Source organism: Cornus florida, unplaced genomic scaffold, assembly GCF_030987335.1.
Source record: "Cornus florida cultivar Cherokee Brave unplaced genomic scaffold, ASM3098733v1 CherokeeBrave_3.0.0_Hap2_Chr05, whole genome shotgun sequence".
In the NCBI taxonomy this organism is placed as follows: domain Eukaryota; kingdom Viridiplantae; phylum Streptophyta; class Magnoliopsida; order Cornales; family Cornaceae; genus Cornus; species Cornus florida.
Window position 1 is genome coordinate 118,472,007 of NW_026775575.1, and position 22,366 is coordinate 118,494,372.

Sequence of the window (22,366 nt, forward strand, 5' to 3'; positions counted from 1 at the left end):
CTCCGAATGGTATGGAGCCTTTTGCAAGCTCGGGCCCAAAGTGGAAAATATTATACCATGTGGTGGAGTGGACTGTTACAAATGGTATCAGAGCCTGACAGAGCCGGAAGTGTGCCGACGGGGACGTCGGGCCTCTTAGGGGGTTGAATAGTGACAACCTTGTGGGCGGGTGCGAGGCACTGGTAGGCTACGAGAAGTGCTATATATGTAGGATTGTTAATCTCCAAATGGTACGAGGCCAGAACGGTAAAACCCAAGAACAAAACCATGTAGGCTCGGGCCCAAAGTGGGCAGTATGATACCATGTGGTGGAGTGAACTGTTACAATTCCCTTCCTATCATGATGGAGCAGGACTTTTCATCCATTTCTTACAATCCATATTTTTTTTCTCCTCAGTTTGATTGTGACCAAGGAGTGGGCTAGTCATCAAGAATTTTTCCATACCTTTTTGGAGGGTTGCAGGTGCTTCTTATTCGACCACAAGCCTGACCTTGACGTTTCTATCCCAAGCTTTATAATCCCTAGCCTTCACAGAAAATGGAAAACATACACACATGTTCCATACTTCCATTTATATTGGAAAGGTACTTTGGATAGACCTGGGAAGGTCTATTGACTGGCTATGAAATGGATATTGCTGTACTTGCGAGGCCCTGCAGCCTTGATGCTCTGATACCATGTCAAAAGTGTAAGCTAAATCTCAGAGAGAGAAGAATTGTCTATTTATTTCATATATCAAAGGATGATTACAATCAGAATATATAATGTTTTCAAGAACATAAAATACGGAAAGCAACAATATGTGGAAAGCAGTAACTATGCCCCTAATTAAGGAATAGTTGACTATTAGTTGTATTCATGACAGTTACCATACCCAGTTCCATACTTCCATTTCTATTGTAAAGGTATTTTGGATAGACCTGGGAAGGTCTATTGACTGGCTATGAAATGGATATCGCTGTACTTGCGAGGCACTGCAGCCTTGATGCTCTGATACCATGTCAAAAGTGTAAGCTAAATCTCAGAGAGAGAAGAATTGTCTATTTATTTCATATATCAAAGGATGATTACAATCGGAATATATAATGTTCTCAAGAACATAAAATACGGAAAGCAACAATATTAGGAAAGCAGTAACTATGCCCCTAATTAAGGAATAGTTGACTATTAGTTGTATTCACGACAGTTACCATACCCAGACAAGCATCCTCCTGGAGTGACGCACCTCTATTGTGTTTCTTGGTAATCATTGCCCCCGGACTGCAGTACGATCCTCGCACCTTTATAATGAGCTAAATCAGTACCTGATACTTCTTAATTCACAGTCCTAACTATACCCTATCAAGGGATCTTCCTAAGGTCTCCCTGATACCTCAGGCATTTTGCCAAGCCTGCAACAGATTTTGAATGAATTACCCTGCGAGTCAAAGGGTGCCTCACACCCAATGGTTAGGTTCCCCTTTCTAGGCATCCCTCATGGGCGCCATTTTTCAGGCACCCTTGGGAACACCTGTCTTAGCCACCCCATGTGGGCACCTTTACCAGGCGCCCCTAGTGCGATTGATCCCCCTGAACAAGGGATCTATTCCTGGCAACTGGAACTTAGTTTTCTTATTCAATTTGACTTCTAAATCTATATATAAACCTATTTCTTGTGGACTCAACATCATCCTTGCCGTTATCCCATAGAGATGGGATCGGCCACATGAATTCTCTTTTTCCTAATCTCTTGTGGACTACTCTTTCAAAAATCTATATATGCATTACTAGGTCTTTGAAAAACATAAGAGAAAATACATAAAATAAATTTTGGTGCAGATTATTACATAGATATCTTTAATACATCATTATTTTTGTTAATCGCACACACTTTGAAAGATCATCTTGGTGGGAGTGTGATTTATTGTTATTCCTAAGAACCAAAGGAGATTTACATCTGGAGAATAATGAATTGGCGGTTCCCAAAGTTGTTCATTAAAGTATTAAACTATAATTGGTGGTTGGGACGAGGCGTGGCTGGACAGAAAACAAACATTAAGTGGAAGAGCGAATCGTGTGAGGAGCAGGTTCATTGATTGGACAGCAGCCGAACTTGAGGGAATGTCCAGCGTTAGACTAGATAGAGGTAAATCAATTTAGGTGATTCTTATCAGTAAATTTATTTTTACTTTCCGGAAAAAGAAAAAAAAATGTGATTCTTAGGGGTAAGAATCTGAGACCTTGAGGTTGTACTCTCTTTATTCGTAGTGGATTGGTCTGCGTCGGGATGCTATCCTCGTGGTTTTTCGCCATTGAGGTTTTCCACGTAAATTTGATGTAGAGGTGTGATTGTTTTACTTTGCTCTTATTGCTTTGATTATCTTCTTATATTTGAATAATCAATTTGATACAACAAACAAACACATAGAATCAAAGAATTCAAACAAATATTAGGCAAAATTAAAATTGAATTCCAAAATCAATTATAGACAATTAGGGTCTCAAAAAATTTACAAAGACCTTTTCACCCCTTCCCCTCTAGTTGGGCCTTGCGTGACTCTCTATCAGTGCCGCAGGTTCCAGTCCTACGATTTATCAATAACAGATAGCTTATCTAAATGTTAAAAGAAGGCAAATATAATTCAATTTCCATGGAGATGTTCTAATGACCTACTGCCAACTTTTGCGATAGTCACGCTTCACTGTTTTTGCAGGCCTGGCTGCCTGAGTGGTAGCTATATCAAGGAATATCTCAATACAAATAGCTCATCTATAAATGCTACTAAAAACTCCATGTAACTCAGTTACCTAGTGTATGTTTGAATGCCCTACTTATAGAAACTTTTGCAATATTCATGCTTCACTGTTGTTGTTTCCAAGTGTATAATATAGAACTAACATGTTGCTGGGGAATGGGGGCTTATAACTTCAAGGAAAATTTGGGGTTGAGAGATGCAATAAACCTCGTAATAAAATCAGAAACATATCTATTTAATAAGTCCAAGTGTATAATATAGAACTAGCATGTTGCTGGGGAATGGGGACTTATAACTTCAAGGAAAATTTGGGGTTGAGAGATGCCATAAACTTCATAATAAAATCAGAAACATATCTATTTAATAAGTCCAACAATATTTCTATTATAACTACATTCTCTATGAATTGACCATGTAAAGATTGACTTGTACTGTTGTTTCTTTATGTTTCCTGATATTTTATTGTTGATGAAAATCCTTTATATGTTCTCATCTTAATTTGAATGTCAAAGTAGTCAGCCATTGTTCAATGTGGTAATAATGTGGTTTAATTTGATTTGATGTACGCTGAAATTTGTATGCCATTACCATGTAAATTTCTAATTAATGTTCCATATTTATTGCACAGGGTGCGCTTTCATTATGGTCATCCTGATATATTTGACAGAATCTTTCACTTAACAAGGGGCGGCTTAAGCAAAGCTTCAAAAATTATTAACTTGAGCGAGGACATATTCTCAGGTAAACTTTTGTTTCTTCAATAGATGACTGACAATAAGTACTATTTGGTGGTTAATTGGGTGAATCTCTTCAGGTTTTAATTCAACTCTGCGTGGGGGTTATGTTACACACCATGAATATGTCCAAGTAGGCAAGGGGCGTGATGTGGGGATGAATCAGATATCTCTTTTTGAGGCTAAGGTAGCTAATGGGAATGGAGAGCAGACACTTAGCCGTGATGTTTATCGGCTTGGACGCCGGTTTGATTTCTACAGAATGTTGTCATTCTACTTTACAACAGTTGGTTTCTACTTTAGTAGCATGGTACGCTTATCAAGCTAATTTCCTTGCATCAACTCATAATTATTTACATATTGTCTTGATTACTCAAATAATTTCTTGTCTTTGATGGATAAATGTGACTGGGCTGCCCATGAAAATTTTGGCAATGATTTCGCTTGTGGTAATGGTCTGCAGTTGCTTTCCAAGTCTAAGCATGTGATAGAAACCTTCCTCATGAGGGATCCGATGGAGTGGGTAGTGGGAGTTCAAACTTCCACTTTTGAAGTGATAACTACCATCTAAGATATACAATAAAACATAAAAATGTTGAATGATATGGTCGGGGTGGAGAATATGGTGTTCACATCAGTACAATGATTCCATGACATTTTAACTATAAAAAAAAAAAAATGATTCCGTGACCCTAAAATTTAATTTAATTATTTTTATTTTTGGGAAGCAAGTTCAGATTATATTGATTCAACTAACCAATACAAGATACAAGCTCAGATTATATTTTAATTTGTTTTTGCTCCTTATTCTCTGCAATCTGCTAGGGCTCCTTATAACAACTGTAACTGTGAATTTACATATTACATGAACCTAAATATTTTTAGAGTTTTCATTTCCTCCTAACCAGACCCATCCCACCTCTCCCTGCCCACGAGAGAGAGGTAGCATAGGAGATTCTCAGTATGAAATCCTTTGTTTCAAGGTGAGATATTAATTTATGTGTTGGGAATTATACCCTTTGTGGTTCGGCCAAACTCGACCTACGTCCACGAAGAGAAGAAATTTCACTATAATGAATTAAAAAGAAAATATACAACTGTAGAGAATGCCCACCCATTTATTTGCATCTCTCTACTCTCACCCACTCTCTTCTCTTCTCGCTCGCTCGCTCACTCCATTTTTTTTTCTTCTCTACCTTCTCCACTCAAATCCACCTCTATTTATAGAGTTTCAAACCCAAATCCTTAGAGGCCAAGGATTTCGTTTCCTTAGAGCCCAAGACTTGCCTAACAAGAAATTCCTTAGAACCTAAAATAAGAAATTCCTTAGCCCAAGACGAGAAATTCCTTAAAGGCCAAGACATGGCAACCAAGAAAATGCCTAAAAATATACTCTAAAATAGAAACCAAATTATAATAGGAATTTGAGACATAATTCAACAGTATAGTCTGCCTAATGTTTGGGTGTTGCTGTTAGGATTTTGTTCCAATGTTAAACAATACAACAAACAAGATAACTAATACATCTAGCTTTTGTGTGTAATAGTGAAGTCCCAGGTTGCCAAGGTGAGGACGCAGGTTCAAGTATAATGAAAACACATTGTGCTAATCATTCCGAAAGTTAGCTGTGTAATTAAACCATCCCTCCCAGCTAGGCCTCAATCGTTTGGACAACTCCTAAGGATAGGAACATAGATCCCGCTAGGCCTCAACCTAGTGTGGTTTCTTCACTTAATTTCATGATTTTGCTTAGCAAATAATTTATTTTCATTCTAGTTGGAATGATAACACGTACATAGAGCTTGATTTCAAAATGATGCGGTAGCATGTGGTTTGACTGATTTTATAGTCCTGGATAAAGTGGAATTGCAAAACGTGAATCATGTCTGCGATCCTAAATAGTTGGGAGAAGGCTTTGTTGAGTTGAGTTAAGCTTGATTGGGAATCCTGTGTTTCCAGGTTACTGTGCTGATTGTATATGTGTTTTTATATGGACGTTCATATATGGTTTTGAGTGGGATGGAGAGGCGAATTCTAGAGGATCAAACCATTCGTCAGAGCAAGGCCCTTGAAGAGGCTTTGGCTACCCAGTCTGTCTTTCAGCTGGGCTTGTTGCTGGTGCTGCCTATGGTTATGGAAATTGGCCTGGAAAGAGGATTCCGCACTGCCCTGGGTGATTTTATAATTATGCAGCTGCAGCTGGCCTCTGTATTCTTTACATTCCAGCTTGGAACAAAAGCACATTATTATGGTAGAACTATTTTGCATGGAGGTTCTAAATACCGAGCTACTGGTCGTGGATTTGTTGTTTTCCATGCAAAGTTTGCTGACAACTACAGGATGTACTCACGAAGTCATTTTGTGAAAGGGTTGGAGCTGGTTATGCTGTTGGTTATTTATGAAGTTTATGGGGAATCATATCGCAGTTCAAATCTGTATTTGTTCATTACTTTCTCCATGTGGTTCCTGGTTGCTTCCTGGTTATTCGCTCCTTTTGTGTTCAATCCATCTGGGTTTGAGTGGCAGAAAACAGTGGATGATTGGACAGACTGGAAAAGGTGGATGGGAAACCGTGGTGGTATCGGTATTTCACCGGATAAAAGTTGGGAGTCCTGGTGGGATGGAGAACAAGAACACCTGAAAAACACAAATATAAGGGGTAGAGTCCTGGAGATCATCCTCGCATGTCGCTTCTTCATTTACCAATATGGAATTGTCTATCACCTTGATATAGCTCAAAACAGCAGGAGTTTGCTGGTATGATTTATTTCCTTCATTTCTTCTCTTGATTTTCTATGTCAGTCCCCACGTTGCAATCCCTATAACTGTAAAAATAATTTCTTTGTAGGTTTATGGACTTTCATGGTTTGTTATGGCAACTGTTCTTTTGGTCTTGAAGGTATGCATATTGAACCCCCAAATGCAAAATGAATGCACTTCTAAGTAGCTTAGTTGACATTTTGTCCCTTTTGTATTACTCACTATACAATTATATTTTAACTTTCCTAGTGTTAATGTACATGTGCACACACGATGACGGTACCATTAAGCCACATCTAGCGAAGGAGATCTTACACTTTCTATGTACCATGATTAATCTTTGATTGCTCTTACACTGCTTGTATGTGTACCTTGTCTGTACCAGATGGTATCCATGGGTAGACGAAGATTTGGCACCGACTTTCAGCTCATGTTCAGGATTCTGAAAGCTCTTTTGTTCCTTGGCTTTATATCAGTCATGACTGTCTTATTTGAAGTGTGTGGGCTTTCAATAAGCGATTTATTTGCTGCGGTCCTTGCCTTCATGCCCACAGGGTGGACTATTCTTCTAGTAAGTTGAAACTTGTGCATATCCATCCTATGAGTGAGCACACATTAATCTTTAAGAAATCTTACCATATGGACCACCTAACACCGCTGTTTCAAAACTATCTGACCTTTGTGAAAATATCCTGAATCTCTAGCCAAAGGTTTCATTCATTAACCCAATTTTAGCGTGCATTATATAGCCAATGGACCGCAGTTTGCAATTATTTTAATCAATTACTTAATGATCAGTAATCACAAAAGTCCCTTTCTGTTAAAGCTGTGCGGTGCTTTAGTGGTAGAAATTGAAACTGATTTATTTTCCTTTAGCGAAATCATAATAAATAATGTTCCTCCTGAAATGTTTGTTAATGCATGCTTCTTTACCTATCAATAGCAGGATAATATAATTGGGACTATACTGACTGACTGACTAACTGAGTCACTAAGCTACAGACAGTTGTCTGAAAAGCCATGTGCCATTTTGCAAATAAATTTTTTAATTTTTTTTAATTTTTTGTTGGATGTATTTTTATTATGTCTACTGACCGACGTTATTATTTATTTTTCCTTTTTTTTTCTTGTACTTCCAAGATTGGTCAAGCATGCAGGCCGTGTCTGAAGGGCATTGGATTTGGATTCTGGGATTCAATAATGGAGCTGGGAAGAGCATACGAATATATAATGGGACTAATAATATTTATGCCAATAGTCATACTGTCCTGGTTCCCATTTGTATCGGAATTCCAAACTCGACTTCTCTTTAATCAGGCGTTCAGTAGAGGTCTCCAGATCTCCATGATTCTTGCTGGGAAGAAAGACAAGACATCATCAACCTGAAACTTCTTCTTTTATCTCACTTTCACTTTGCCTTCATTAAATTATTACTCTAGTATTTTTTTTCTAAGATCTATCAACTTTAGTACTGATGTTTAATGTGAGATTTGAACTTGGGAAATTAAGAGCAAGGTGATCAAGTACAAGTTTTGTCCCATGCCTAATGTTTCTCTCTCACTCTGAGCCCATATCTCCTACACACAGATGATGTTATTAATCCAAACTTCAGGATGTCTTGTACGTTGCTGTATTTTACCTCTTAAATATACAAAGTTCCAAAGTTTCTCCTCATTTTCTACACATGACACCACGCATTCTTTCTTTTTTACAACCTTCATTTGCATGAATTAGTTCTTCATTCACAACATAGTAAGTGCATAAGCAATCTAACGTAATTGTTGCATTAGCAATATAAAAATTTTTTGTCACAAAAAAAAAAAAATTGGCATCCCAGTCCTTCTTTGCATGCATGCCTGTATCTAGTAGATCACCATCCTTACAACCACCTTAAATGATTCGTCTGCTAGATATTGGATTGTTTAATTTTTAAGATCATATAAAAATAATAGATTTACAATTTTTTTTTTTTTTTTTTTCATTTATACAAATCACTCGAATTTTCGGATTTAAAAAAAATAAAATAAAAATAATAATTAATTAATTAATTAACTGGAATCTAATAAAACTAGTTTATCCATTTGTGGAGACATTCTGTGTGTGGATCATATTAATCAAATGTCCATAATGTGTTATTGTACTCATCTAGTCTTAAAGATAATTTATAAAGTTTAATCTCCATAATGGAAGCCAGCCATACATAAGTAATCATATGAAATATACGTACTAAGCTCATGCTTACAAATATTTTATTAGGCCACTCCCTGTTAGAATCTAGAAGTCTCATGATCGAATTTTATAAAATTCGTTTTTAGGAGCGGTTAAATGATTTTAGGGTGAGAGTTAGGATTGAAAATTGGCCATTAAATTATATAATTTATTTTATATTAAAAATATTACGTATATATTAAACAAATCTTATATTATCCTATTTCAATCACTTAGATATCATTTTGTATATTAAGCTAATGGTTGTCACAATAATATTAAATCTCAAATTTCAATTAAGAATTTAAATCTTCTTGTTATCGAAAAAAATAATTATTACAATGGTTAAATTCATTATTTGTCTTCATTTTTTTTGGTAAGTAAATATTTGATTAATTATTTTATCTTCATTTTATTCATAATATAATTACAAAAGTAGGCTCACAACGTCCACTAGTGTTTCATGTCCATTGATTGTACCTATTATGAATACCATTGTTAGAATGTTGTACTCTCTTTTTATCTTTTTCTTTTTTCATTGAAAATACTCGAATATCGATCTCAATCATCCTTCACAATTAAGTGTTTGTTTTGTCATATACACTGAGAAATTAAGCATATATATATAATTGTAACTAAAGTCATTATTATTACAACAGAATGCTTCAAACAGATAAAGACACAAATAAAAGCCCAGAGAAATGCACAAACTTAGCAATGGAACATCGAAATTGGAAGCTGCTGTGAGGAAAACTAATTTGGTTCGTCCACCATCTTCCAAACTGAATTCTCATATTTTCCATCCCATCTGTACGTAGTAGATTGGTTTGTAAGTTTAGCTAGCAAGTAGGAATTACTATTACTTTGCATGGTAACAACATTTACGAGTATGTATAATAACCATCTTATCATTACTTATAAAAAAAAACAACATTTACGAGTATGTAATTAGTTCAATCATAGGAAAGTTAACATAATAAGGATATATAAATTAAGAACTTCGACGTCAAAACTAACCGGCATTCTTCCTTTCCTGGAATCTGGAGCTCCTCCATGCCTTGTTCAAATGGCTGGAAGACGAGGTCAACTTTATCACTGTCCACTTTGTCCAGAGAAGATGGATCCCACTGCAATAACATGATTTTATAGAGTGCAAAAAATTAAATTGCCAAATTTTTGGCCAACTCATTTTAGGCTCCGTTTGATACTTTTGATTCGACGTAAAATATTTTCTTTTCCTTCCATTTTTTGGTGTTTGGTTTACACATGAAAAATGAAATACAAATACTGGTGCAAGAATAGGGGCATATAAACCCCAAGGGTTTAGCTCTAGTGGTGAATCAAAAAATGTTTTACGTCAAACAAACAGAGTTAATTTAATTTTGAGACCAACTTCAAAGATAGTAATGTAATATTTAAGTTCTACATGTTCTATCCTATGTTGTTACAAAAATTCCAAAACATAATGATTGAATTCATTTTACAAAGTGAGAGATTAGGTTTCAAGCGCCCATATGGACACATGCCGTGTGAGTTTCTTACCAAGGGGAAAATTCATGGCCCAAACATTGGAAAATTTTACAGAGACAGAGCATACCTTTGGAGCATTATCTTTGTCAATAGTAAGAGCTCTGATACCCTATTTGTCAGGAAAATAGAAATGTTCATTCGGGAGGCGGGAAAAAGCAATTTGTTTTTTCAAAGTTGAATTATCTAGTATTGGTACTGATAAATTTGATAATTACCTCATAGACATCACCCGATATTGTCATTCGTAGTGTATTGATTGTTAGTCTAAATTCTTTTTTCAGGCATTCAGCCAGTGTTTGCTTCCGTCCTTCACGAATCTGGTAAATCATCAAGAGATGAACTAAATTCAACATATAGCACTACAAAGGCTAAACTCTACTAGGTATACATAGCATGAGCCACACATAAATGGAACTTCTTGGCCTTGGTTAAAACAATCCACAAAACTGTCACACTCTTTCTGAACAGTTAACATGAACCACAAAAACTGAGCAACTGCAGTAAATGTTGCTTAAAATAAGACTTTTATCCTATAAAATCTTAAACAAAATTTTAAGAGTTAATTCTGAATAAGACATAATTACTTGGACCACCATGAACAATTATAATTGTGACTTGAGAAATTTACTAGTCTAATTCCAACAAGTGCCATAATGACAAGAACAAATAGAGTAAAGCTCAACCCATTGATTCATTTAATATGTCTGCGGTTAAAAAAACACAAATGAATAATAAGGTGGTAGAGTAGAAAAAGAAACCACAAGTTAAGCATATACATCACAGCAGATATCTACCCCAACAATCTTTACTATTTCAAGGAGCCATAAATCCAAACCTCAAGCTGCATTAATCCAAACCTTAATACTTCGAAAGAGGGAAGGGAATCCAATACCTTGAATATTGTGCAAAAAAAAAAAAGAGTCATAACTCATTAGAGTTTTTTTTGAGTAAAAATATATTCTATATATATATATATTTTTTGTCAACCTAAACGTTCACATTCTGTTATCTGGAGAAATATGCTTGAAGTAAGGGTGTTATGCTTAAGAATAGTATGTTTCAGATAGGATGTGACAGTTCAGTTCCTTTATTTACTGACCTTGGTGTCAACGATAGTCTACTCTGGATGGATTTGGTCACAGGTTTTACAGAGTAACTGGGATTTACTAAATATGTGACTGCTGCTGGTTTTATTCACAATGGACAGTGGAAATTGCCCACAGTTTCTTCTTCAAGAGTTATTCAGTTTATAAAATTTCCTCTTTTAGTCACATTACATTCTGGGAATGATTCTATTGTTTGGCAGCATGGCAGTTCCACTTTTAAAAGCACTTGGGAGCATTGCAGAGCTAGACAACCAGTGGTTTGTTGGAGTGGATGTACCCATTGTTTGGCTATTCAAAACAGACTGTTGTCATTGGAGAATTTGAGACTAAGAGGGCTGCAGATTACATCTGTTTTTCATAATTGTTGGTCTAGTTGTGATGATCTAGACCACTTATTTGTTACTTGTCCATTGGCAGCTTCCATCTGGAATTGGTTTTCTGAGCTCCTTGATTGGAACCTGCAGCAATGTCATTCTCTTACTCAACTTGTGCAATGTTTTGTCTTAAAAAATATTAGACACAAACCACAGAAGATGATATTTGCCAGTCATATGAAAATTTGGTGTGAGAGGAACACAAGACTTCACCAAAATCAGTCCAGAGCTCCAGTTGAGGTTGCTAAAATTTGTTTGGTGGGAAGTGCTTGAGTTAGGTAGTATGCCAGTTCATGATGTAGAGTAAGGGTACACATGTCCCTGCTAGTAGTTGTTGGCTTTGTGCTTTCTTTTGGGTCAGTGATCCTTCTTACATGTTTTGTTGGGATTTCAAGGATATGCCCTTGATTTGTTTCTTTGTACGTTGTTGTTTATATCATAAAACTTTCTACTTTACCCTGGAAAAAAAAAGGTAAAAATATATTGTCTTTGGGTAAAAGAATGCCTACGATTGAGATATAATTTGATTTTTCTTCTTCATCAGTTTAAGGGTGATTTCAGTATTATAAAAGTTTCATTAAACATTCTTCTCCTTTCCTTCCATTTCCTCCCACTTTCGGGAGAATCCAAAATCTAATATTTAAAGGGTCATATCTCTCCAAATCCTTCCTTTTCCTTCCACGAATTGAAGCCAAACATAAAATAGAGTATCCCTCCATTTCCTTTCTTCTCTTTTCCTTCAAACTCCCTCTATCCAAATGTCAGTCTCAATATGAATTTTCTTTTGTTGTTTACTAAGAATAACTTAAAACATAACTGGAACTAACAGCATGCAGGTTTTTAAGAACGTCTATAACCAATTTGGAAGCCGATGCTGCTTTCATGGCACAAACCTTGGGAACACAAATAATTAGTGTGGAACTTTGGTACTACGATCAGGCTCCAGTCATTAATGCTATATTAGTAACCAACATTTTCTTAGGTGGAGCTTAGAAAGAAATAATAGAGAGAGCAGGGTTTGATTTAGCTGACAAAAAAAATAAAAAAGGATTGCTGGGGAAAAATTGATGCTGTTGCAAAATCATTAATGGCCTCCCAGTGCTTTCCAGGGAGAGAAACGTGTCTTTAAACACAATGAAATGGGTAGCAGCACAGACGTTATTCGCCTCATTCTTACTACCGATTGTTTGCAGCTGTTTCACCAAACTGTGTGGCTTGGGTGATGTTTTGTGAAGTGGCGCCATGATTTCGTCAATACAGAAACTCAAGATCCAACCATTTTATCTCCCAATATTTCCATGATCTCCAGGAAATGACCTTGCTCACTGTAACGTGAATCACGTTGTTTAGCTATGTTTATGTGGAATGTCCTTGACTTGCAATGTTTCTGCTTGTTTTGTGGATCAGTTGTAATTGTGGTTTTATGATTGAAGTTCCTATCTACGACAAACGCAGCAAACCCAAGAACAAATCAAGAACCACGACAGAAAAGGTAACACGCCACATACAAAGATTTAGCATGGTTTGGCAAAGCCTACATCCACGGTGAAGATCCGGCAAAAGAATTCACTATGCGAAAATTTGGAGATAACAAGTTTCAGCCCCCAAACCCTAGCTCTCGCTCTCACTCTCTTTTATGCGATTTTCAGTGTCTCTCCTTCCACTCCAAACTCTAAGCGCCCTTATATTTTCCGAGTACTAAACGGGCTGTCGGGTCGAGAACGGGTCATAACGTGGCCCGGCACCAAATTCGGCCGCAACATCACACATATTATTCGGCCTTTTGGAACTACCTTTCATATAGCATTTCTCCATCCCATATTATTCGTTTGATATTTTAAGTTCATCATAAAAATACTCACAGTGGACATAAAACATAGTGTAGCTTCTGAGTCAAATGTGGTAAGAAAAAGAAAAGATTACCGATCTTAGTGTGATCTTCAATCCTGTAGGTGATGATCTTTTTAAGCCTTTGAGCACTGCTCCAATCCAAGCATTTCCTTCTTTACTTGCCTCAGCTTCCTGAAAGGCAGAGTACTTATCAATTGATGCATATTATGGGGCTCAGTTAAGATCTATGTATGCAATTCTGTAACAAACATCTTCTGTGAAAGCTGAGAATATTATTCATTGAAGAAACATATAACTTACTATTGATTTTATAATCTCCTCCACTGAATCCTTGGAAAAGCACTCATTGATTATCGACTGCCTGCATTTGCACCAAAGTATGTTGGTATTTTAATGAGCTTTGGAGAAGTAGCACATATGCTTCACGTTTTAAACTTATTACTTGCTTAATACACTTTCTTCCTCAATCTGAACATTTATAGAGAATTCTTCAATTGCAGATCTCATTGCATTCTTGTCACCAGAGTTTAAGCTTATCAAACGCTTCTCTAGCTCGGGCAACATCTGATGTACAGAAGATTGCATACATGTCATTAATGCAATTGTGTATTCGTAGAAGGGGGAAAAAATCATAACTCAACAGAACAAAGATATTATTTGGTCAACAGAACACGGATTAGGTGTTGCAATTGGCATCAGTAGTTCCTCAGTTGAAAAGCCAAGACAAAGTTTGACTGTAGTAAAAAGCATGAGTAATCACTGTCATAGAATCATAAAAATAAAGAGGAGATGGGATGTATGACTGCATTTGGTGACTGCGTGTTTTAAGGTTCCACTAAAAATTCAATCTAATGAGTATGATAAACAGCTAAAACAATATCATTTTATTCCATATGATATGATGTTATTTTTTTCCCCAGCATGTGGAAGATAATTCTTAGGATTTGTGAGATGATCTTATGTCATTTTTTTTATAGAGGCAAATGAGCACCCACTAACTGATTACTCAGCAACGATCCTGGTTAGTAGCATTTAGTTTCCAGACTTTAGGCCTTATTGATTATAAGTCATAAAATATGGATCTACTAATACAGTAATATACAATTATACTCAACTAGGTTAGTTTACTTAGTCGTGAGAGATTTGTCAAAGATTACTATACAATATTTGGTCAGACTATGAAGGATAATTGTGTCATTTTGTTAGGCATTTTTATTTTTTACTTTTATTCTTTTTACAATGTTTCTTTATTTACTCAAGTTATATCAGGTTAGATTTTAAATTATTGTTTTCTCTTTTCTTTTCTTTTCTTTTTCCCTCCTTGGTAATTCTGCTGATTTGGGATCCAATATTCATAAAATGCATATGATTTGTTTTTGTCCTCCCCAAAAGTGGATCACAAGAACCAAGGAAATTATGACCATGCTCCATTGCTTTTTCAATTCGAACCATGCTATTCACACCAAAACAATCAACCGAAGTTAGAGACCTAGCCTTTTGATGTATTAGTGAGAGACTTGGGTCCTTCACTAATGCATCAAATTGCAACCAAGTCACTTGATCTCTAACTTCAGCTGATTGTTTTCCTACAACAATCATTTTCCTAATCTATGAAAAATCACAGTGAGCTTTCCTAGAGCTGCCAAATTCCAAAAGATGTGGATCAAACATAAGGATTTGCTCAATTTTTGTTGTTGAAGATTAGTTTTGGGAAATCTTTATTAGAAACAGCATTGGCAGTATTCCTAGACCTTTATCACCATCATCATCATCAACCTAGACTTTGTCTTGTCGGATAAATACTCATAATAGTTTTCCTGAAAATGCAAGCCATAGATCATGACCATAGTTCCAGAGAGTAAAAGTCACCATAAATGGATATGAATTCAGACTCACCTCAGATGGGACAAAATGGGTTGCCAGCCCGGCTACAACCAATTCCTTACCATTCAGCCTTGCCCCTGTTAAGGCCAAATATTCCCCTGCATACCCATATGATATTAGTTGCACGTAAAGAAACAAGGAAACACCTCTTCTTTCTATATTTTGTTCTTCTTTCTTTGTTGTCCAAGTATTATGTATTCTTCATGATAAAATCAGCAGGATTTCACTCATTTAGGAAGGGGCAAGAAGGAAAGCACGTCAGCTTTATTATATGAAGAGAAAATTTTCCATTTGATATTTCGTCAAGTTCTCTGCTCTAGTTGATTGCTTACCCAGATACCCAGGGAGATGGGAAAGCATGTATGAGAAACCACAGTCCGTGTGAAACCCAATACTTGCTTCTGGAGTGGCAAAAACCTATGTTACAGCATTCATGAAATGCACCACAAAAAAAAAAAAACAAAAAAAAAGAAAAGAAAAAAAAAGAAGGTGTTAGAGCACAGGATAGGAAATTGAGAATTTTGGACCAAGAGATAAAAATCAGGCTTTATTTGATTTGCAGATTTACTGAGAGAAAGGAAGTATGATTTCCTTAATGCCGTCTTCCATGCTTAAATTGTAGAGATTACAAATTTATTAAAGATGGTCTGGAGAAGAAAAAGGCCACTCATATTTTTCCATCCTGTTTTCCGTTGTAACCAAACAAGGAAAATCATTTCCTCTATAATATCTTTTCCTTTACCTCATTAATTCTGCAGAAAAAAAAAATGGCTCAAGAATCTCCAGTAATATCAGATACTCACAGTCTTTTCCGTGACAACTGAAAATTTCGTTGGGACCATTAAAGAAGCACCTCCACCCATGGAAATTCCATGAACAAGAGCGACCTGATAAATACAACATGAACTTGGTAAAATTATCTGAAACATTGATGTCCTTTACAAGGATTCTAGATAAGAGATCAAATCAAAATAGGACCTGAGGTTTCATATAGGTATGAATATGATAGCAAAGCCAATACATTCTATAAACCACTTCAAGACAGGAATCCTCTGTCAAAGAAGAAACAACCCAAAAGTGACTTTGGCAAATCACAAAAAGCAAAGTTGCAGCCACAGAATTACTTTCAGATGGTGTACTTACTTGATTTCCTGCCATCATAGAACATTTTCAAATCCCCACCAGCAGAAAAAGCACGGCCACCTCCCTATAAAATTACATCAGCAACACACTAAGTTTGCATTCCGAAGACATGCATCCACCAACCTTATTATTTTCACAATCCTTTAAGGTAATTACTTGTTGAGAATTAAACCCCTTCATTCAGCACAGCGGAAGTAAGACACAAACAAGCACACATAATAACAAAATATTTTACGTGGTTAGGTTAAACTCCACCTATGTCCACGGAGCAAAAGAAAATTCACTATGATGAATCAAGAAGAGAATATACAACTGTAGAAAATGCCAACTACCTTACTGCCTCGTGAGATTGTGAACATCTAACTGTGTACGCACACTCTCTGCTCAAGTTATGGTGTTGGATACTCGAGCCTTTCACGGTCTACCACTCCTCATCATCGGTGTTCTATCTGCTCACTCATCATCTCTACCCACACACTCACCAATTTCTATGAAACTGCATCTCTCTACCCTTGTTACACACTCATGGCCAATTTCTATGAAGCTGCATCTCTCTGCCCTTGGTGCCCCTTTGCACCCACCCACTCTTTCTCTTCTCACTCACTCATTCATTATCTTTTCTTCTCTGCCTTCTCCACCCAACTCCACATCTACTTATATAGTTCCAAACCCAATTACTCGTTGGACAAGAGTTGGAATTCCTTGGAGCCAAAACTTTTCTAACAAGAAATTACCTAAAGAAAACTAAAATAGAAACCTAATTAGACTAGAATTTGAGACACAATACATAACCAACCTTACTTGTATCGATGCTATTCCATGAGGCATTTGCTAAATCAAATACTAAATAACTGTAATTGTTGAAAAAAAAATATTGGAATTATTAATTAGTACTCGCCTTGATTATCACCATCTTTGCATTGTCGTCTTTCTCCCATTTTTCTAGGTATTCTGCTAACAAAGTGACCTAATTGCCAGGAGAGGAAACAAAAATTTTAAATCACCAACATGTAATTTATTTCTTTCAAGAACTCAAACTGATCATAAATACTTGATGCAGGCTAAGGCTAGATTTTTTCAGCATACCACTTTTGATGAAATGACATTCAGTTGACGAGGCCGGTTCAAGGTGATCAATCTCACATGGTCGATTTCGTCCCCAAGAACAACCTAAAAAATAATCAGAACAAGAGCAAATTAATTGAAGAAGATCCAACTGCAAATTAATAAAAGTTGCAGGGAGGAACCAGTTTTTCTGCATTTGAAAGGTATGAATTAATTAATTTATTACGGATTACCTCTTCATCTGGGTTTTTAAATTCTTGTGCCATTTCAACTATCAGTCAATCTGGGCCAACAAACTGCAAAAGAAAAGGAAAGTAAAATACTGAGAATGGATAGAAAATCCAACAATATGGGATATGCATGTTATACAATGTATCTCATACTTAAATTGAAAATTATAGTATCATGCTAAATCATAAGTGAAGCACTTGTTCCAAGTTGCTAAAATTGAATTGTAAATCTTGATAGTTGTAATATTCAACCCAATAGGCGAAACTTAATGGAAAGCCAAATCATGGATATGACAAAAATTGACAATAGAAAACAAAATTTGGGATTGGAATTACTGACATCTGTGTGAGCGAGCGAGACCAAAGAAGAAGAAGAAAAAAATTAGTGTAAGTTTTTCTTTTGTAATGTGTGTGACAGAAAACAAAAGGAAAATTAATTACCCACAGAGAGAAAAAGGAGCAGTGGTGGTAGGTAGCCCGTGTTTAATGGTTAGGCACCCACCGAACACGTCGCTTCCCCATGCCTACCAATATACCAAAACCAATCACCATGTGACCGACCAACTGACTTTTGAATGAAGGAAGGAAAGCATTAACATAAAAACACAGACTTTCAAACGGAGGAAATGAAATACAACAAATTCAGAGGAAATCAATGAATGGAAAGAGACGGAACAGACAAAATTAGTCATTTTCCTTTGTCAAGGAGACAAGGCAAAAATAATAATAGGTTCATTTCACTCTTTTAAAGTTGGCCGAATATCACAATAAAATAACTTTTAAAAAATTATTATCAACTCGTGTTATAAATGTTTGTTCTGTTTTTAACTCACACTCCAATTATCTAAATCTCTAATACTATATAAAATGACTTAAATGCCCTCTAATTTTATCAAAAAAAGTATATATTTAATCTAAAAAATATATTAAAAGACTAAACTATCCTTAAATATTTTACAAATTTGCAATTATATATATATATACACACACATACATATATATATATATATATATATATATATATATAGAGGTAATATTGTTACTCTCCAGGAACCACCTCTTACATCACCACCTGCGACTCAGCACCACCATGGCGGTGCCAATACCATCCCCATCCATGGTTCCAAATCCTCTCCTGTTCCTGTTCCAGTTCCCGCCGGTTCGGATGTGTGGCCTAGATTGGGCCACGTCAATTAAAAAAATTTGGCCCACAAAAAGTTACCTCAGTCATTACTGTAGTGTATGTAGTGTATATGTTACTGTTTATGTTAGTGTATGTATAAATTATACTGTGTATTTATACTTGCATATATTTAAAATTTGGGGGAATTTACTGAAATATCCTTGACATTCAAGAATATCCCAAATTATCCTTCATTTTCTAGGTCGGAAGGAGGACTTAGAAAATGCGATTGAGGAGCGATTGAGGGGCGATTCGAGGACTTCAAATTTATCCGTGCCACTTCTTCTAATATTCTTTCTTATTCTGCTCGCCCAATTTTTGTTCCTTGTTTCCAAATTTACAATTTCTGTCCAACAGTGACGAATCGCCTCTTCGGAATATGTAATTTTCTTTCTTGTTTTTCTCTCCCGATTTGTCTTCCTTCTTTGCAAATTTACAATTTATTTCCAAATGTTTGATTGAACGTCGGAGAAGAGGAAGCTACAGTGACGAAGGTATAGCGCCTATTCTGAATTTTCTTTATTCTTCTCTCCCAAAATATAGAAAGAAAAAAATTGATCTTTCTTACATTGTCCCAGCTTTCGTTAATTTTCTTCTTTCCAAAATTACAATTTGTTTGGAAAGGTTTGATTGAACGGCGGGGAAGAGAAAGGTGCAGTGTCGTGTGGTTGATTTGAGGCTGAGGAAGACGAAACTACAGTGTACTGGTTTTGTAAGTGAATTTGTGAATCGTATGACATTGTGTTTCATTAGTTTTGTTTGGTTATTCTTGAAGTGTTATTAAATTGTGAAAAATTGAATCAGAAATTGTGAAAATTATATTAATAAATTGTGAAAAAGTTGTTATATTCTATATTATATGTTATGTTTTAAACTTCCAATTTAAGATGTTAGAATAAAATTTCCATTGTATTCCTGTAATGCAGTGTTTTAATCGTGATAAATACTACAATATATTTGGGATATTCTGTATAATAAGAAATGGAGCTTTTACACTTCCAATTTAATATGTTAGAATATATTTTTCATTGTATGAAATATAAGTTTGCATTGAGAGTTATGAGTGTTCATTATAAATAACTGAACAAGACCTTCCCATGATTTCCCACAAAGTAATGCTCCCACATTTCATCATTGTCAGTTACACAAGTGGGAAAAGTAAGGAAACAAATAAACAATGAAGTAAAAAATAACCTATTGAGTAAATTAGATATATATATATATATATATTAATAAAAGAGTGAAGGAGAACGAATTCAGATTCTTTTCACCACAACTGTAATACCCCGATATTTTAAATGATTTATTAATTGGAATTAATTACTTTTATTTTATTTTTAAATGATGTATTTGATTTAATTTGAATTAATTGCGTTTATTTTAATTTTTAATTGATTTGTTTTATTGAGTGCTTAGATTAATTGTTTTATTTTATTTATATTTCGTGAATTATTGATATGATGATTGTTGTCTATGTGTTTAATTATTGATTGAATAATTGGCGTGTTAATTTTATTGGTATGGTATAAGTTGGTTGTAATTTATTATTTTGTTTATGTGCTTAGTGTAATTAGTTTTTAGTTTATATTATTTAAGTGTCTATTTAATTATTTGATTTATTTAAATTAATTGGATTTGGGATTAAGGGAAGTTGGACCAAAAGATGTGGTATTGGGCTTGTATGACGCCTTATTGGGTTTTAATAAAGGCCCATGATTATTTAATTATTAAAATGATCATTTTTGTATTAATTATAAATATATATAATTTTATATAAATATAATTAATTAATAATTGTTATGAAAATATATATATAGAGATATATATTTATGGATATATATAGGTCTATATGATTTAATTAACCCATGGATTAATTATGGAAGGTATATATATATATTTGTAATATAATATGTGTTTATAGATATATATTATTTAAGAATTATTATTTTATTTGAAAGTCCTAGTAGGAATAGGATTTGGATTCTAATGTGTATAAATATACGCATAAGACTTTAGGGTTAAAAGTTTACCCGTTAAAAAAATAAGACAGAGAGAGAGAAAATGAGAAGGCCGACAAAGAGAAGGCCGGCTTAGAGAAAGAGGACATCGGATTTGGAAGAGGCAATCAAGGCTTGAAGCTTCGGTTTCGTTTTGAAACCTTCATGCGAGTTCTTCTCTAACTTTCCTCTTAGAACTCATAAGGATTTCACCTTGAGTATCAAAATCTAAGGTTAAATTTATTGATTAAATGCTGGTTAGAACGGAATATTTAAAATATGAATTATTATATATTTTTTTTTTTGGAATTTTAGATTTCTATTGTTGTATATATGTGTTGTATATTTTGTTTACATCAACAGATAGGCTGGATTTGGACCCAAGAGGGGTTAATTAGTGTTTCTAAAATTTCTGGAATTTTTGTTAAATTTTCTGGAATTTTCTGATATTTTTCTAGTATTTTTGGTAATTTATTAGAATTTATTTTTATATATTTATTGGAAATATATATGTGTATATTGTTTATACATAGTGGAAATAGGGAAGCAATTCAGTGTGGCGCGGTACATGGAATAATGGTGCGCACACTGATCTAGACCATTAGATTACTTAAATATTAATGGATTGATTCAGTGCATTGCGGTACATGATATGTTAATGCACATGCGAAATCCAGCGGTTTGATTTGATTGATGAAAGGGAGATAATCTGGTGCGGGTGCATACATGTGAGCTCAAGTGAGCTAATCTGGTGTGGGTGCATTTGTGTGAGCTCAAGTGAGCTAATCCGGTGTGGGTGCGCTCACAGTAGTGTTTGGGTTCATCCAATTATGTTGCCTGTTTGGGTCATAAAATTAAAACGGTCATAACTTAGTCATCTTAAATCGAAATTGGGTTATTCTTGAGCTCAAATTCAAGGATTTTTCGTCCTCTTTCCAATGGTACTAATTTCATTATCAGTTTCCCATCCCACTATAAGATAGTTACGTTTTAGTGAGACGGTGTCGAAAAACTATTTAAACTGATATGGAGTATTTATGGGAAAACATTTGTGACCATATTTAGTGACGTTTAATTTACGTAAATGTCATTAATTAATAATTTGGTGATGGAAGGAGTTATATATATACTTAATTATATATGTGTATATATGATTTAATTAATTTATGTGTAAGATGGAAGGAATTATATGTATATATATATATATATATATATATATATATATATATATATTCATTAATGTATATGTATATATGATTTTAAATAATCAAGGATTATTATTGAAGGTATTATACATATATATATATATATATATATTATAATATATGGGTATATGTATATATCATTTAAGATAATTAAATTATTATTCTTGTTTGATATATTATATTAGGCTGGTTATTAAATTAATCTTATGCACATAATGTGCATTAAATGGTTATGTGTGAATTAATTTATTTTTAAATTTAAAGTTGATACACAGTTGAATTGTAGGCATGGATGAGTTGCCATAGGCGTAAGTATTTTGCCTAAGTATTTGTATGAATAAAATACATACACAGAAAGCA

At 34.8% G+C, this 22,366-nt stretch overlaps 2 protein-coding genes across 8 annotated transcripts in view; one reads left to right on the forward strand and one right to left on the reverse strand.

The window, feature by feature from the left end:
• The window catches only part of LOC132309010 (putative callose synthase 6), a 58,748-nt gene extending 50,844 nt beyond the window's left edge, over positions 1–7,904 (forward strand). The window contains exons 38-43 of the mRNA XM_059807358.1: positions 3,365–3,477; positions 3,551–3,780; positions 5,430–6,227; positions 6,319–6,369; positions 6,616–6,801; positions 7,371–7,904. Coding sequence (XP_059663341.1) covers positions 3,365–3,477; positions 3,551–3,780; positions 5,430–6,227; positions 6,319–6,369; positions 6,616–6,801; positions 7,371–7,616 — 1,624 coding nt within the window. The 3' untranslated portion in view covers positions 7,617–7,904. The remainder of the gene's footprint in view (positions 1–3,364; positions 3,478–3,550; positions 3,781–5,429; positions 6,228–6,318; positions 6,370–6,615; positions 6,802–7,370) is intronic.
• A 1,089-nt stretch (positions 7,905–8,993) lies between these two features.
• Positions 8,994–18,248, reverse strand: LOC132309011 (3-hydroxyisobutyryl-CoA hydrolase-like protein 5). 7 transcript variants are annotated; one of them, XM_059807363.1, is made up of 17 exons: positions 18,067–18,248; positions 17,625–17,687; positions 17,413–17,496; positions 17,225–17,293; positions 16,327–16,390; positions 16,162–16,235; positions 15,987–16,070; positions 15,516–15,600; positions 15,196–15,281; positions 15,051–15,116; positions 13,742–13,863; positions 13,600–13,660; positions 13,372–13,470; positions 10,184–10,285; positions 10,036–10,077; positions 9,456–9,565; positions 8,994–9,246 (listed from the first exon to the last, which is right to left on the reverse strand). In XM_059807363.1, the coding sequence occupies exons 2-17, from the start codon at positions 17,655–17,657 to the stop codon at positions 9,192–9,194; spliced, it is 1,236 nt and encodes a 411-aa protein (XP_059663346.1). In that variant the 5' UTR covers positions 17,658–17,687; positions 18,067–18,248; the 3' UTR covers positions 8,994–9,191. The 7 variants fall into 7 exon arrangements, with proteins under 7 accessions (XP_059663346.1, XP_059663343.1, XP_059663342.1 ...); XM_059807360.1 differs by having other exon boundaries at positions 18,063–18,248; XM_059807359.1 differs by lacking the exon at positions 18,067–18,248 and adding an exon at positions 17,962–18,056.
• Between the last annotated feature and the right edge of the window lie 4,118 nt (positions 18,249–22,366).

Excerpts from the sequence above, each read along its gene's own strand:
- LOC132309011 (XM_059807363.1), bottom strand. The coding sequence starts at position 17,657 with ATGGCACAAGAATTTAAAAACCCAGATGAAGAG. Across the intron at positions 15,601-15,986 it reads CAGTTGTCACGGAAAAGACT|GTTTTTGCCACTCCAGAAGC; the intron begins GTGAGTATCTGA and ends GCTGTAACATAG. Across the intron at positions 9,566-10,035 it reads ACAAAGATAATGCTCCAAAG|TGGGATCCATCTTCTCTGGA; the intron begins GTATGCTCTGTC and ends ATGTTATTGCAG.